The sequence below is a fragment of the Panthera tigris genome, chromosome B4 (assembly GCF_018350195.1).
Source record: "Panthera tigris isolate Pti1 chromosome B4, P.tigris_Pti1_mat1.1, whole genome shotgun sequence".
Lineage (NCBI taxonomy): Eukaryota > Metazoa > Chordata > Mammalia > Carnivora > Felidae > Panthera > Panthera tigris.
In genome coordinates this window covers 23979532-23997789 of record NC_056666.1, presented here as the reverse complement: position 1 = coordinate 23997789, position 18258 = coordinate 23979532, and the positions used below count along the sequence as shown (strand labels likewise).

Here is an 18258-nt window from a genome sequence, read left to right as displayed (position 1 = left end):
TAGTCTTCAAAGACCAGTTTGTTCTAGTTATCGGGTTGGTTATGTTCTTACTCCCAGCCATCTTGCATACTCATGCACCATCATCAAACCAGAGTGCCCTGACAGAGGCAAATGAGAGTACACACAGTGGTGCTGAGGGAGTCTTGAGAGTGCCTTCTTTGTTAGGGATGGTGACCTGTCATGCTGAACTGGCAGCATGTGTCCTGTGTTTGGCCACAGGACTATGGAGATGGTCAGACACCAAAATATACACTTCCTTGCCTGGAGAAGGGCATTGGAGGCCCCCTAATGACATCTTGGTTATTTTTCAAGATCATATTGATCTTAATCCATCTGAAAAACACTTAAGTATATAGCCTGAGGTGAAACCTATGTTAATTTTCCGCAAGAGAGCCACATTTGAGAAAATTATTCATTGTTCGTAGTCACTTTCTCAGATTGGCCTTTTGAAAACAGAATAGAAGGACATTATCTGATTTTAAACAGGCAACCTTTAGTTGCCTTCTGCTCCTCCTTTATAACACACATTAGGTGGTTCCTATGAAGGTGAGGTGAAATGCACTATTTTTAATGTCATTGTTCCTTATTGGAGCATGTCAAGGAAGCAAGGAGCATGGCTGGAGGAAATGTCAAGCAAGCTTTCAGTGACTCAAGACAGCCTGGGAACAAAGATGACATACCTGGAGATGACGCTCTCGTCTTACTGCACGTGGCTGTGGAAGCTCTGAACCAGGCTGCGGTCACATTATTCAGATTCCTAATTTTATACAGAAGTGGACTCTGAAGGTCCAAGTCAATGAAGGATGGAGAGGGCCCACTCTACCGGCAGTTGCTTACTCAGCCAGTCCACTCAGCTTTTCTAGAGCTTTTCACGTAGGTGCTCTTGTCAATGAACCACCTCACACGGTGGAAGATTAAGCTGATTATTTACAGTGTTCAAATTCCAGTTCTGTAATATTTCATCCCGTAGTTGGATTAGCTAGCAGTTTTCCAAGGTTGTTCTTTGAGAAATGAATTTTTGGGACTGTTAATATTCCATCTATGAATGTGTCATTATTTATTAATAATTTTCTTATGGCCTCATTTTATTTTTTGCCATGTACATAAATTTTTCTTTTTCAGTTCTGATTATTTCCTTAGGCTGTAAGTCCTAATAAGTGGGTTTACTGGGTCAATGATATAAACTATTTCCATTTTTTTATGTTGCCAAATCACTTTACATGAAACCTGGACTCTGCGGCCTTATTACCATTAGTGTTTGAGAATAGTTACATTGGCACATTCTCATCACTGTTAAATGTTTTTTCATCCTTGACATTTTGAGGAGTAAAAAATAGTAATTTTGTTGTAATTTGTATTTTTATTTCTAGGGTAGTCATCTATAGGTTTAGGTGGCATTTGCATTTGTTCTTCTATAAATAAATCACTGTCTTGTGCCCAATTTTCCATTGGGGGGTGTTAACGTTTTTCCTAATTATTTGTAAGAGCCTTTTGTGCATTACACATGCTAACCCTTTTCCATTTGTTCTAAGGTTTTTATCCAGTTTGTATTTAGTTAACTTCTAATGCTTTCTAATCTCTGGAAGGTTTAAATGTTTACGCAGTCCAAAGCTATCACATCTTTTCTCTGTAATTCCTTTTATTACTTCTTATGTTTTATCCCTTCCTAAGAAGAGATTGTGAAACCATCATCTGGTTGCTTTTGGTTTATTTCTTACAATGAAATCATTAATATATGTGGGGAACATTTGGGTGTTCAGCATAATGTAAGATTATCTTATTTCTTCTCTCCAAATTAGAAAACAATTAAGCATTATTCATCTATTTCTTATTGTTTTGGTTTTTGTGGCAGGTTTTTATAGATACCAGGGTCAATTGTAGGGGTATCCTGTCTGTCTTATTAATATGTAGTTGATTTTTATAACAGAAGCATATGATTTTAATTATTGTAGCTCTATAGTATTCATTTTTCTATCTAATAGAGAAAGTCCTCATTTCTAATTATTCTTTTTTCCTGAAATTTACCAATGATCTTTAGGGACATTTTCTTAAGTTCTAAAGAAAATCTCATACAGATTGCATAAGGTTTTCTTTTTAAACCTTGAAATTAATTTTAGAAGTCATGTTTACATTATTTCCAGAGAGCTCTTTTTTCCATTATACACTTTTATGGGAAAGAATGCCCACATATCTATATATCCTTGCTGAATTCTATTGTTAGTACCAATCATTTTGGTTCATTCTTTGCATTTTTAAGATCAAAATTCATGTTGTCTACTAATGCCTTTACACCTTATCTTTTTGTTTTCAATAGTTATGTTTTTGTAGAAACTTCTGTTTGCTGCCTTGTTGCATCATGTAGAAATTCCCAAATAATGTAAAAAAGTGTCGCTAGAATACTTATCTTAATCTCACTTTCTAATGGAACTGCTTCCAGTGTTTTACAGCTAACAATGATGTTGACAATTGGCTTAGGAAATATATCTTTATATTATTAAAGAATTTCCTTCTATTTTTAATTTAGTAAGAGCTCTGCTTTTCATCAGGACCAGGTATTATTTTTTTGAAAAGTGTTTCAGAATTTATCTAGATGACTCTTTTCTTTTGACCTTTTGATACTGTGTTACATTAATATATTCTATTTGGAGAGTCTTTTAATGTAATATTGTACTCAGTTAGTTAGTACTGCACTTAGGAGTGTTACCTCTGCACTAAGTTAGTTAGTACTGCATTTAGGAGTGTTACCTCTAAATCTCTGAGATTGACTCAAGGCTAAATTCCCTCTTTTCCTCTCTCCCTTCCCACCCCCCCCCACCCCCCCCCCCCCCCCTGCTGCCACGCGCTCCCTTCCTTCCTTAAATGTTATTTGTCAGACTTTGGTTTCAGGGTACATGACCTTCATAAAATAGGTAACTTTCTATATTATTCTTTGTTTCTTAAACAGATTGCATATTATGGGAATTATCTGTCCAAGAACTTTAAATGCAATTGTGTAAAATACTCAGGTTCTTGTCAACTTTTCCTTTATAGACATATCATCATATTGGCTAATTTCTTTTTCAAAATTTATGTTTCAGACCCAGATTGTGTTTGTGAAATTGATTGCATTGAGTATAAGATTTTAGTATTATCAACTGTATTTGTTGTAATCTCTTATTTCTAAGTTTTTTGGTGGATTCTTTTTTAAGTAATTAATTAGGAATTTATTTTGTTGTTTTATTTTCAAAAAAACATTATCCTAGTTTCATTTAGATATTTGGTGTATTTTGTCTTATTGTAATTATTATTTTTTTTGTTTGTTTTTTCCTGGTGTTGAAGAACATCTAATTTTCCTTAAAAATTTCTCAACTTACATTCTTTTTTCATTATTTTCTCTCAATTAATAATGAAAACATGTAATGATTTGAATTTTCCTATGAGTATAGGCCTGGCTGCCTCCCATTCATCATTTTTATATGTGACTATTTTCATTTTTATTAATTCAAAATAATTTATAGTTCTAATTATAATTTCTTTACTTCAGATTATCTTATTGATTTTTAATTTGCTGATCTGTGGTTTTCAATTCTATCTCAATTGCATTATGGTCAGAAAGTGTAATCTGGTTCAATTATGATTTGGGGGAGTTTGTGGACTGGCCAGTATGTCTAGTTATAAGAAAAAAATTTTAGGGGTGCCTGGGTGGCTCAGTTGGTTAAGCGTCTTCCTTTGGCTCAGGTCATGATCTCCCAGTTTGTGAGTTCGAGCCCTGCATTGGGCTCTGTGCTGACAGCTTGGAACCTGGAGCCTGTTTCAGATTCTGAGTCTCCCTCTCTCTCTGCCCCTCCCCTGCTCACTTGTGTGCTCTCTCTCTCAAAAGTAAATAAACACTAAAAACATTTTTAAAAAAATTTAAAAAATTTAAAATACATTAGATACTTGAAAAAAGTTATTTTCTCTATAGGATATGAAATTATAAATATATTATACATGAACTTACCTTGTTGATTACACTACTATATTAACTATGCTATACAATTTCTCTGTGAATTGATCTCAAGTAGCTAAGTAATATGGTGTCAAAATATGTAAAGAAAAAACTCAGTTTCTAGTGCTGCTATTATTGGTCTTTTTGTGTGCATTTTAATCAAAACTTTAATGGGAAGTTGGGGGGGGGATTACATCGTTCATTACTCTCCTGCTTCCATGTTAGCTCCATGTTCTTCCTAGTTTAGAATAGGTACAAAGTATGGAATGAGGAGAAATAATTTGAGTGTAGAAAAGTGTAGCTGTTTCCATTGAAGGCTTCTAGGTCAAGTATTTTGTCTGAACTAATTCAGTTAACTCATCAAAAATCCACACTTCAGAGCGTAAACTTATGTAAGATAAACTGTTTAATATGATTAGTGTTTAATATGTAGTTAAATACTGAAAATAAATGATTCTCTCTGAATTGTAAGATTGTAAATAATATCATTTAATTTTATATACTGAGTTTTTTTCTTAAGAGACCTGGAGAGTTGGTATTACTTCTTATGAAGAAAGAGGAATAGCAAATGAATTCAGGTAGATAAGTGTTAGGTGGGAAGCAATACAACTTTTGAAATCTCTTTACCTTCTACTCTTAACAAAAAAATAATACTATGAAATATATAACCCAGCATTATTTGAACTACCTGGCTTTCACATGAATGTAAGCATGTTTATAGATGCAGGTGGACATCTATTCTTGGATAGTTTGCAAAATGCATTTCTAGGTGCCAGCATTAAATGGCAAAATGACAGGCAGTCCTTAAAAATAAAGCAGATCAAACCTACATCATAGTAACTGAAAATATAAAGCATTATTGCATGGATCTAAATGCCATAAAAATTTAGAAATAAATGGAAAATTGTAAGTTTTGTCCCCCCTGACATTTACTCTGAAAGCAACATAAAAGCATTTGTATTATATCCACTGTTTGTGTGCATGGCAAGGGGCAGCTTTGATCTAGTGTTGAATTTTCTGTTGATATTAAGTAGATGAAGCATGGGAATTACAATAGCATTCTTATTTGTTAACCTTGCAACCCATTAAAAAATTACAGCCTGTTGGATAGTCATAGCTTCTTTGTAAAAGGAGAGAAAGAGAATATGCTTTTGTGTTACCCGAATCTATTTGTCCTAGAATTAATCTTTTTTCTTCTCTTCACAGTGGTCAAAACAAATCGCCAGGTGTACCATAATTAAGAAGAAAAACATCCCCCCCCCCACCACACTATTCAGGGAGTAATAATGCAATGTCATTGTATACTTATGAATACAACAGCATTTATTAGGATCTACGACCCAACGGCCATGCTCCAGTTACACATATCCTACACTACATTTCTCTCAACAAAAATGCAGGTACAATTAGCTCATATCAGTTTCAATTTATTACAACTGTTATCAAAACAAAGATATAAAATAAGTAGTTCATGTGCTTACCTTATTTTATTTTTAAACTTCATAACTAGATGCTCAGTTTTCATTTGGACATTATTTTACCTCGACACTTGTGCACATTAAAAAGATACGTCTCCCAGAAAAAGAAACCTTGCAGAGTAAGGTCAGAGCTTGTTAGAATTAATTTGAAAAACTTAATTATCTTCCTGGACTATCCATGTTTTCTAGGGCTTTCTTTAGAATAGGTAAGAAGTTTCCCCAGCTACTTTATATAATCCACCTACGGCTTACTGAGTTCTTACAACAGAGTTCGGTGTAGCAAATAGTTGAAGGTGCCTATGGATTTGTGAGAATCGTGAGAGAATTAAAATTTCAGATGACTCTTAGCCCTATTTTAATGATGGAGTTATTTGTAAATGAGCTTGATTTTGTTTTCCCAAGTGAAATTTTTCATGGGGCGGGGCATGGTTTGCCATGAAGGTCGGTACTGTAGGGGTGGCCTGCTGAACCTAAACTAAGAGCGCATCAGCTAAATCTGCCTTCACAGGTGAGGGCAGCTGCTTGGACTGCAAGGTGCCAAATTCGGGGGTTGGTTATCCTGTTGGTCTAAGGAGACAGGTCGTCTATATATTATAAGAACTTTTTTTCTTTCGGACTGGAGGAGTCTAAAATCAGGTAATATACACAAATCCGTGAACATTCAAAGAATGTAATGTGGGGCGCCTGGGTGGCTCAGTCGGTTAAACTGTTGACTCTTGATTTTGGCTCAGGTCACGATCTCATGGTTCGTGAGTTCAAGCCCCACGCTGGGCTCTGCGCTGACAGTGTGGAGCCTGTTTGGGATTCTCTCTCTCTCCCTCTTTCTCTGTTTCCTCCCTGCCTTGTGCTCTCTCTCTCAAAATAAATAAACTTAAAAAAAATAAAGAATGTAATGTTACATTTTTTTGTTTTTATAAAAACTATACTTTCAAATTTTCACTCCTCTGGTCACTATAGTTTGTTCCACTGTAATTCAAGGAGGAAATTAAACAGCTTTCTGGCCAATTAATAAGCAGTTACTGAACGTCTACTGTGTGATGAAGGTATGCTAGGGTAACAGAAAAATGAGTGCACAGTAGCATATGACATGGCATAGGGTTGAAAATCTCTTTGAGGAGGAAAACACTAATCTACACCAAATACCTCTGAAGTTAAATAAGTACATGCTGACTTATTTAACTGATAATCTACTTCCTCCAAGTGTGCACCTGCCTACCTGTGTGAACTCTGTGATGCCTGAAGGTGTATGAAGATAACTGAGAAAATCACTAGAGCTGGAGGAATAGGGAATGGGTGGTAGGAATTCCTGGTTTAAATGTGGTTAGGAGGGGGACGTTTGGGTGGCTCAGTCAGCCAAGCGTCCAACTTCAGTTCAGGTCAGATCTTGGGGCCTGTGGGTTCGAGCCCCATGTCGGGCTCTGTGTGGACAGCTCAGAGCCTGGAGCCTGCTGCGGATTCTGTGTCTCCCTCTCTCTCTGCCCCTCTTCTGCTTGTGCTCTGTCTCCCTCTCTCTCAAAAGTAAATAAACATTAAAAAAATAAGTGTGGTTAGGAGACTGGCAAACTTGTGCTGTTTTATAAAGAAAACAAGAGTCCAAAACTTAGGTTGGAGTTTTCCTATCCTGAGGTGAGACAAGCCCATCCAAAGGTACAATGAAATGGATCTAGAACCATTGCAGGGATTAAATACTGACCAAGCAATATCTGGCTCAGTGTGTGACCTCAGTTGGAATTCTTTATATTTGCCATAAACTTTCATAGACTAGTCAAGAAATTTTTTAAACTTGCAGAGATCACTAAAATATATGAACATAGAGTATACCCAATGATAAAGCCTAGCAGATGTTGTGAGTGTAATCTCCCAAAATGCAGCACAATGAACATTTGCATCCCCTTTTCCATCTGTATCTATTCTAATATTAAAAAACTCTGGGGAGTTTAGTAAGTAATTCCTAATGCATAGGAAATTCAGTGGAGACTTTATAATTCTCTTCTTGTTCGGTCAGTATCATTCTACACAACACCCTAAAAACCTTCTTACTGGGGCTTCTAAGGTGCTAGGCTCCGTGGTGTTCTTCCCAGCTCTCTGGTTGCTCCTCTTTGCTGGTCCCTCTCTCCCTGATCTGTATGTGTCTGAACTCTTGCTCTAGACTTTCTTCTCTTGCGATTGGTGGACTTCCTGAATGACCTCACGGCTTCAGGTGCTACGCACTTATCCACCTGTCTGTTGACTAACCTCTGCTTCTGTTTACCTCCTCAGCCTCACTGCATCTGAACCACCATCACCTCTTGCTGGTCTTCCATGTTTATCCTTTGTGCCATCAAATTCTATCCCTACAATGCAATCCAAAGGATCTTTCAAAAATGCAGTTGTCTATAGCAGGGTTGAGTATCCACTGTACAACAATTCAGATGTACAAAAATGTAACCTGAGTTTCTTAAAACCAGACTTAATTTTTACCTCTCAGTGTTCGTTTCCATTTTCTACTGTTACATTATTTTTTAGAAGTTTATTTATTTTGAGAAAGAGTGTGTGTGAGTGTGCAAGCAGGGTAGGGGTATAGAAAGAGGGAGAGAGGGAATCTGAAGCTGATAGTATGGAGTCTGATGTGGGGCTCAATCCCACGAACTGTGAGATCGTGACCTGAGCTGAAACCAAGTGTCAGACGCTTAACCGACTGAGTCACCCAGGTGCCCTTCTACTGTTAACATTATTTTTAACGAATCCTAGTTAAACTCAGTCTCTTTCAATTTTCTTAATGTGTTATGAGTAAACTTAGTAATTTTAGGTTTCTGACACTCCTCTTTTCTCCCCGGGTCACATCTAGGTTGGGGTTGGCAGACTTTTACAGCCTCACGGTGTCAATGAAAATAGTCCATCTGCTCTGTAGTTATTCCCAGATTTTCATCAGCATCTGCTGAGAGTGACTGCTATCTAGTCTCTGGTCACTGGCATCTACTACTTCTGCCAATGTCCTCCCTTTCTCCTTGGTTCTGGGTTGTCAGGTCCACCCAGATCCTCTCAGTCCTCAGGCCACATCACGCTCTCTTGCAGGCTCTTCCTCTGCTACTCTCAGGGACACAGGACAACTCAGATGTTTGCCAAGTTAGCCTTAAAGCAGTGGAGTATAATATGTAACCTCTCTACGTGTGTTCAGAACAAAAAGCGCTCCCTCTAAACCTGGGGTCAAAGAAATACCACTGAATAACAATTCTCCCCCTAGAAGCTAAAAATTTATCTCTGATATTTTTGTTAGGTCCATTTAAGAACAAATAATCCAGTGAAGAAATGGGCAGAAAACATAAATAGACACTTCTCTAAAGAAGACATCCAGATGGCAAACAGGCACATGAAAAGATGCTCAACGTCACTCCTCATCAGGGAAATACAAATCAAAACCACACTCAGATATCACCTCATGCCAGTCAGAGTGGCTAAAATGAACAAAACAGGAGACTATAGATGCTGGAGAGGATGTGGAGAAACTGGAACCCTCTTGCACTGTTGGTGGGAATGCAAACTGGTGCGGCCACTCTGGAAAACAGTGTGGAGGTTCCTCAAAAAATTAAAAATAGACCTACCCTATGACCCAGCAATAGCACTGCTAGGAATTTACCCAAGGGATATAGGAGTACTGATGCATAGGGGCACTTGTACCCCAATGTTTATAGCAGCACTTTCAACAATAGCCAAATTATGGAAGGAGCCTAAATGTCCATCAACTGATGAATGGATAAAGAAATTGTGGTTTATATACACAATGGAGTACTATGTGGCAAGGAGAAAGAATGAAATACGGCCCTTTGTAGCCACATGGATGGAACTGGAGAGTGTGATGCTAAGTGAAATAAGCCATACAGAGAAAGACAGATACCATATGGTTTCACTCTTATGTGGATCCTGAGAAACTTAACAGAAACCCATGGGGGAGGGGAAGGGGGAAAAAAAAGAGGTTAGAGAGGGAGAGAGCCAAAGCATAAGGGACTCTTAAAAACTGAGAACAAACTGAGGGTAGATGGGGGGTGGGTGATGGGTATTGAGGAGGGCACTTTTTGGGATGAGCACTGGGTGTTGTATGGAAACCAGTTTGACAGTAAGTTTCATATCAAAAAAAATAAAAAAATAAAAAATGTCAGATTGAAGAATAAAGTGAACTAATTCGACTTTCTAATCATATTCTAATCATTTAGGTCTCTTCAAAGTCCCTGACAAAGCAATTTTGAGTAAGAAAAACAGAATTGGAAGCATTATACTTCCTAATTTCAAGCTGTATTATAAAGTTATAGTAATCAAAAAGAGTATGATATTGGCATAAAAACAGGCACCTAGACCAATGGAACAGAACAGAGAAACCAGAAATGGACCCAAGCATATATGTTTTGATATGGGCACCTGAATACACAAAGGGGAAAAGGCAATTTCTTCAACAAATGGTGCTGGAGAAACTGGATATCCACATACAAAAAGATGAAATTGGACTCATCTTGCATCACACAAAAATTCAGCTCAAAATGGATTAAAGACTTAAGCATAAAACCTGAATCCATAAAAATCCTAGAATACAACATAGGGAAAAGCTCTTTGACATTGGCTTTGGCAGTAAATTTTTGGCCATGATAACAAAAGCACAGAAAAGTATATCAAAAAGCTTCACTATAGCAAAGGAAACCATTAACAAAATAAAAAGGCAATGTATGGAATAGGAGAAAGTATTTGAAAACCATGTATCAGATAAAGAGTTAATATCAGATAAAGAGTTAATATCCACAATATATGCAGGGAACTCACACAACTCAAGCAAAACACCAAGCCACCCCAATTTAAAAACTGACAAATGACCTGAAGTGACATTTTTCCAAAGAAGACATACAAATGGCCAATAGTATTTGAAAAGATGTTCAATATCACTAATCATCCAGAAAACGCAAATCAAAATCACAATGAGATTTTACTTCAACATCTGTTAGGATGGGTATTATTAAAAAGGCAAGAGAAACACACATGGCTAGGATGTGGAGAAAGGGAACTTTTGTACGTTGTTGGTGAAAATGTAAATTGGTACAGCCACTACAGAAAACAATATGGAGGTACCTCAAAAAATGAAAAGTAGAACTACCATATGATCCAGCAATCCCCCTTTGGATACATATCCAAAGGAAGTGAAATAAGTACCTCAAATAGGTATCTGTGTTCCCATGTTCACTGCAGCATTGTTCACAATAGCCAAGATGTGAAAACAACCTAAATGTCCATCAACAGATGAATAAAGATGTCACACACACACACACACACACAGCTTCGTAGGAAGCGGCAACCCCTCCCCCACTCCTCCTTTCCCTTTAAGGACAGGGCTGAGCTGCTTACTCAGGGACACTGCCTGGTTTCCCCGGCTTCCCTGCACCACCAATACGTCACTGCCCCACATTTACCAGGGCTGCGGCACACATAACCAAGAGGGAAGCTGAAGTCCCCACCTTTCCCCTCTGCTTCCAACTGTCAGCAGGCCATGTGGGCCTGGGTCACAGGAGGCTGTCAAACTGATGGGCATCTGGGCTCTAACTTGTGAAGCTGCTTCTTAACATCAAGAGGTTCTGGGCCAGGGCCTGAGAGCAGTGGTGGTAGAAAGGGCAAGAGAGCCACTTTTTTTGTGTGTGTGTGTGGAAATTTATTATCACATTAACTAACATATAGTGTATACAGTGTAGTCTTGGCTTCAGGAGTAGATTCCTATGATTTACCACTTACATAACAAAACCCAGTGCTCATCCCAACAAGTGCCCTCCTAAATACCCATCACCCATTTTCCCCACCCCCAACCCCTCACCTCCATCAACCCTCAGTTTGTTCTCTGTATCTAAGAGTCTATTATGGTATCAAAAATCTATAAAGAACTTACCAAACGTTAACACCTGAAAAACAAATAATCCAGTGAAGAAATGGGTAGAAGACATGAATAGACACTTCTCCAAAGAAGATATCCAGATGGCCAACCAACACATGAAAAAAGGTACAACATGACTCATCATCAGAGAAATACAAGTCAAAACCACAATGAGATACCACCTCACACTGGTCAGAGTGGCTAAAATTAACAACTCAGGAAACAACAGATGTTGGAGAAGATGTAGAGAAAGTGGAATCCTCTTGCACTGTTGGTGGGAATACAAACTGGTGCAGCCACTCTGGAAAACAGTGTGGAGGTTCCTCAAAAAATTAAAACTAGAATTATCCTATGACCCAGCAATAGCACTACTAGGAATTTATCCAAGGGATACAGGAGTGCTGATTTGTAGGGGACACATGCACCCCAATGTTTATAGCAGCGCTATCAACAATAGCCAAGTTAAGGAAAGAGCCCAAATGTCTATCAACTGATGAATGGATAAAGAAGATGTGGTATGTGTGTGTGTGTGTGTGTGTGTGTGTGTGTATGCATGTATATATGTATGTATGTGTCTCTCTCTATATATACAGAGACACATACATATATACATATAATGGAATATTATTTGGCAATGAAAAAGAATTAAATCTTGCCATCTGCAACAACATGGATGGAACCAGAGGGTATTATGCTAAGTGAAATAAGCCAGTTGGAAAAAGACAGATATCATGTTTTTACTCATACGTGGAATTCGAGAAACTTAACAGAAGACCATAGGGGAAGGGAAGAAAAAATACATTACAGAAAGGGAGGTAAACCATAAGAGACTCTTAAATACAGAGAGCCATTTTTGTTTTCAAAACTTCACTACAACTATAGACTTGAAAATAATGTGGCAGGACAACTGACTGGAACATGAAGATATTTTCTCTTCCTCCCATATCAAACAGTCAGGCTCATCTTAGTAATTTCCTGCCTAAGGGGTTTTTGCAGAAGCTGCATGAGGTTAGCAGGATTTCCGGTCTTTGGCAACACCAAAGTCATTGCAGAGGTGATGCCAGGTGTCTTGGTAGGGATGGCGAGAGAGCAGGAGGCCTCCAAGAAAGTCAGGGAAAATAAATATTCTCCCAGACAGATGTCAGCAGGGCCATCAGTGGCTGCTTCTGGGGGAGGTTATAAGGCTGCAGAAAGGGTGGCTACCTGAAGCATGTATGGACCAGGTGAGACTCCCGACTTGACAGTTTCCAGGTACCTGCTGAGGGTATGGGAACAGCACAGCTCCTGACTTGAAGGGGTCATGATGCCAGCGAGAAGATGGGTGTCCCAACAGTAACTGTGTAGGCAAATAACTAGTGACCACAGGCTCAGGCTCTACCTGGTCCTTTGATGGATGTGTAAGACCGCAGGGTCTTTGCACAGCCCTGGAGAGGGGAAGGCCTGATAAATACTGAGTTTGAATCCCCTATCAGTTTAGCGAAATGGGGACAGACTGTGACACAGCTGATCAGAAGAAAAATATAATAATGCATTTGGGTTTGTCATATGAATGGAGATTTGAATCTCCTATAGTCTACTTAAGGTTGCAGATGTTGACAAAGGAATAGATATTTACTTTTTTGCTCCCTCTCACCAAACCTGCATTCTGCCCACTCCTCCAAACTCCATCTCTATTTCCTTCTGGTGTCATTTGAAAAGTTCTAGTTAACGTGTATATGAAGGGGGAAAAAAAAAAAGAAAAAAGAAAAGAGGGGAGAATGAAGTCAGAGAAAGTAGAATGTGTGTGCAACATTCTGGAAAAGTTTTTATCTACACATGAGAAATGGAATGAAGAGAAGGTTCTCCCCCAAACAGTTAGAAAATAGTTACCTCAAACTTGACATAGAATAAAGGTCAGAAACTAATAAACAAATAGAGTATCTGGCACTATGTTTCCCTTCAGGAAGTTCTAACTACTGATTTTTACCTGAGAGGCACTGCTGAGAAGAAACTCGTCTATTAATTGGCTTATGAGGATAGACACCCAGATAAAGAGGCTTCAGTTGCTGTGACAAAATCATTTCATTCAGTTTTTTCTGCAGAATGAAATATTCTTCAGATAACTTTGATATCTAAAAAGAAGGTCATGTGTCAGATTAAATCAAGGAAAAGAATTCAGAGGGCTGCACATGTACACCAGGATCTGGTAAATTCCTGATTGACTGTCCCCGGGACTCTCACACACTTCTCCAGAACCTACCTTGAACCATGTCTGAAAACCCAAGGTCCGAAAAAGTCCTCACTTGACCAAGCCTCCCCCTTGGTGCAACTTGCGCATCTCACATTTTCCATTTACAAACTGCCAAACGTGTCATGCTACATGAAGCATTCTGTCCTGATCACTCCTCCCTGGGGTCCCTGAGATCTGGCTTCTGTCTGTACCATTCTGTAGCAATTGCCTTTCTGCTTTTAGCCCACAGAAGCCTTTGGTTGCCTTTGATTGTGTTAACCCCCTCCTTTCCTTTCCGGTGTTCTTAGCCTCAAGTCAGGGCTCCTCTCCTCTGGCTCCTCTCTTTCTATCCAGCTCCTCTGCCTCTCTCTGGTCTGCATCCTGACCCTGTGGACATCGCTGTACTGCTGGGCTGTATGTGGAGCTCCTGCTTTTCTACCTCTAGCTTTGTCCCCCTGGAGTGCTGAATCTACTTCCACGGCATTATTATCCAGCTCTATGGAGATGATTTAGTAATTCTGCATCTCCTCAATGTCCCTTATGCGTAGCAGATCAGGTATCCAATCCCCAGTTTGGTCTTTAGAGTAAGAAAATGTATGCACCAAGGAAAGGAAGGACTGCATGCATATTAAACTCTCTATGTCCGTGTGCTTAAAAAAAAAAAAAGAACAGGAAAGGACTGGCAGATCTCTACTAAAAGCTACAAGTTGGAGATGTTTAGGCCACACCTATAACATGAAAGTGGTGCCCAAGAGTGGCTACTGTGCTTTTGCATGGACGCAGTCACTGTCAGAGACAAAGAGCAGAGTTTGGGGACCCAAAAGTATTAGGCAATCCCTCTTTGAACTAACCCATAATGATATTTCTTCAATGATTGTATATACTATTGATTACCCTGGTGATGCATCTTAACTTACAATATGCATTTTAGAGGTCATCTAGTTAAAATCCTTCACTTTACATAAGAGAAAAATAAAGGTGATTTTCTTAAGGTCACACATAAAGTGATTCTCTTAAGATCAAACACCTACAGAGAAGGCAAGACCTGGGATTGGCATTTTCAGCAGCAGCTCCCTGTGGTCTCTCCCTCCATAGTACTAAGTAATCAGTGTTCCATGTACACCCATGAGAAGCGCTAAAGCCAACTGCCCCCTTCTAAAAACAGCCAAAGCATGCCTACTCTTGGCACACGATATACTCCAAGAGGGGATTGTTTTTTGCGGTTTCTTATTGTCACGATGTAACATGTAGATTTCTACCTTCATTGCAGGTATGCCTGAGTATGGCTACATGCCTAATTTTGACACCTCATTATGTCTTCTTAAAATCTGGGGCAGGGGCGCCTGGGTGGCTTGGTCGGTTAAGGTCCGACTTCGGCTCAGGTCATGATCTCATGGTCCCTGAGTTCGAGCCCGCATCAGGCTCTGTGCTGACAGCTCAGAGCCTGGAGCCTGTTTCAGATTCTGTGTCTCCCTCTCTCTCTGCCCCTCCCCTGTTCATGCTCTGTCTCTCCCTGTCTCAAAAAATAAGTAAACGTTAAAAAAAAAATTAAAAAAAAATCTGGGGCAGAAAAAGCATAGATTTTAGAGGATTTATAACACTTTTTTTTCTGTTTCTTTTTCTTTTAAACTCTAGTGAAAGATCTCAGAGAAGGAAATCTGCATTGTCCAATGTCAACATTTTAGTAACCTGCATAAACCAATGACTAGTCTCTTGACTACAGAAGGTTTCTATCGTATTTTATACTACTTCTAACAGCACATCGTCTTAAAAATTTATGGCTATTTGAATAGCAAAACCTTTGAGACATTCATTAAAGAGGGTTGCAGCCTCATAAAAAGAGATGAAACAATTATTAATAATTATTAATTAATGGTACATTTACTTCAGTTACTGTGTAGTTCCCAGAGATTTCTACTAGTAAATAAATCTGTTTGTTTACATACCTGTTTTGAAAAGATTGCCAAATCACATGCTTCGTTCTCTAAAACTGCCTTTGAGTCTCTATCATTCTTTGTCCTGATATTACAGGATTCCTCATGTTTTGTGGGATAGGAGTATAAATCATGGGTATTTGTTGCTACTTCTGTTGGTTTTGAAACAACCTTTTGACTTTGCAAAGAAGACATCCTGTCCTTCTGTAATTGCTGCTTTCTCTTGTAGCCCCGGTATTTGCTCTGAATGAACACTGCTGCTCTATCTTCCTCCTGGGCGTGCATGCTGGCTTGGGCTGGCCTCTCTCTGACCGACCCAGGCGTCAAATGGCTTCTCTGATGGCTGCACACTGGTGCATTCTGGGTAACTACAGATGTCTTCTTTTCTTTTTCCTTGCTATCTGCATTTTGATGAACCGACCTTTGGCTAAGACTGGGTTCCAAACTTTTTGTTAAAGAAGGTTGCTTTGTCTCATTCTCCACCACCCAAAGTCCTGGGTAGCTTGGCCTTTCCGAGATGGCCTTCCTTTCTAGATATGCTACTTTTGATTCTTCAAAATTCCTTTCCTCTGCATACCTCTGGTAGTAATTCTGGAGCACAGTGTTCTCCTCCTCCACTCTCCTTACCTTACTATTCTCTTCCAGGTCTTTCGCATATTTCTTCTTAGGCTGTCCTTCTGTCCAAGGGTCCCCCACCAGATACACTTCCTGCTTAGCCTCTTCTCCATACATGTTATTCATTTTTTTCTGAGTTTGATGTCCTCTGTTGTTACTTTCAACAGCAATCATGGCTTCCCCTTCAACTCTGAAAGTAGAAGTCTTTACTGCAGATGTACTTCCTTTATTATTTGGAGCTGGAATGACTGTTTCGTTAGTAGGGACCACATTTTCTGTCTGTTTCTTCACAAAAGATTCCCTGTGTAAAACATACTGCATCTGAATATATGATATTAAACTGGACCTTATTTACCTGTATAGTGTTGGGAGAACAGTAACAGGGGCAAAAAAACAAAAACAAACAAAAAACCCCAAAAAACAAAAAACAAAAAAACCTCCAAATAAAAACTTCTCAAGTCACGTTAATCAAATGTTTCCCACACGTTCTCTCTAGCAACAACTGTGGTAGCTGCTCTAATAATGACGAAACCAGTTTCAATTTAGAATGAGAACTATCCTAGCATATTTTCACTTAATGAGGCATCAAAACCCTAGGAATTTAATCACTTCAAAACATGTCTTTTTCTAAAGAAAGTACCTACGGTGAGGAGAGGTTGTGGAAAATATATCAAAATTTGAGACTAGTAAGCAGGGTATGTTCACTAGGCTAATGTGCTGTATTTAATAAGCTCCCTCGAGCTCTGGTGATCACAGTAAATATGTTACAAAATTAAAGGGAAACAGTGTCCTTGCTACGGTTCATGATCATATAATATGTTGACCAAAATTTCACAGTTGTTACTTTACCAATATCCTCCCAAAATGATTTTCCTTAAAGATAACATTTTCTCTAGTTTTTTTTTTAAAGCCACATAAGTTTCTTTTTCACTTTTTTTTTTCTTTTGGTGAGGACAAAACCCTCACAAGAGCAATATGGCCATGAAAAGTGTGTTACAGTACAGTGAAAAAGTCATGACCTGATACCCTGACATGCTACTTGGGGAGTTTTCAAAACTTTCCATTTTGGCTTAGGAAATCCATGGGAGATTTTTGGTCCTTTGCAATCTGTTTGTACAGAAGGATTTGTCTGGGAGTCAAACTTGGAAAAAGTTACTGGAATTCAATTTATCTAATTCCACTGGCCACTTCCTAGGCCTATAACAGCATCTTCAGGTTTATACAGGAGGCATAATAGAATCTCTGTTATTTTGCCAGGGACCAGAGAAGGAGGCAGGATACTAAGAACCCATAATTTTAACGAATGGCTATGCTAGTATTTTGAACACCTTCATAACACCCCCAGAGAATGCCTATACTAATCAAAGTATAATTAATGAGAAAAAGATAAGCAAACTACCACAGAGCTATAGTAATCAAAACAGAGTGGAATCGGCATAAAAACAAACTCACAGATCAATGGGACAGAATAGAGAGCCCAAAATAAACACACACATTTATGGCCAATTAATTCAGGACAGAAGAACCAAGAATATACAATGGGGGTGGAATAGTCTCTTCAATAAATGGTTTTGGGAAAATTAGACAGACACATGCAAAATAATTAAACTGGATTCCTATCTTATACTATATACAAAAATCAACTCAAAATGAATTTAAAGACTTGGACATAAGACCTGAAATATAAAACTCTGAGGAGAAAATATAGGTGGTAAGCTCCTTGACTTTGGTTTGGCAATATATATATATTTTTTTGGATTTGATACTGAAAGCAAAAGCAACAAAAGCAAAAATAAACTAGTGCGACTACATAAAATGAAAAAGCTTCTGTACAGCAAAGGAAACCATCAATAAAATGAAAAGGCAACCTACGCAATGGGAGAAAATATTTGCAACTCACAGACGTGACAAAGGGTTAATATCCAAAAATATATGAAGAACTCGTACTACTTAATAGCAAAACAATGAACAACCTGACTTAAAAATGGGCAGAGGATGTGAACAAGCATTTTTAAAGGAGATGAAAAAATGACTAACAGGTACATGAAAAGGGCCTCAACATTTGGAAATGCAAATCCAAACCACGATGAGGTATCACTTCACACCTGTTAGAATGGCTATCATCACAAAAGACAAGAGAAAACAAGCATTGGTGAAGATGTGAAGAAAAGAGA

At 38.5% G+C, this 18258-nt stretch overlaps 1 protein-coding gene across 8 annotated transcripts in view; it reads right to left on the bottom strand.

The window, feature by feature from the left end:
• The window catches only part of MYO3A (myosin IIIA), a 242757-nt gene that overhangs the window by 22793 nt on the left and 201706 nt on the right, over positions 1 to 18258 (bottom strand). For 3 of the 8 annotated variants that reach the window (XM_007081307.3, XM_042991253.1, XM_042991255.1), the window contains exons 29-30: positions 15482 to 16385; positions 13293 to 13437 (exon numbers count right to left, since the gene is read on the bottom strand). The exons of 1 other annotated variant lie outside the window; for it this stretch is intronic. In XM_007081307.3, the coding sequence (XP_007081369.2) occupies positions 13293 to 13437; positions 15482 to 16385 (1049 nt within the window). The remainder of the gene's footprint in view (positions 1 to 13292; positions 13438 to 15481; positions 16386 to 18258) is intronic. 4 more of the 8 variants (XM_042991256.1, XM_042991252.1, XM_042991254.1 and 1 more) reach the window with 4 other exon arrangements.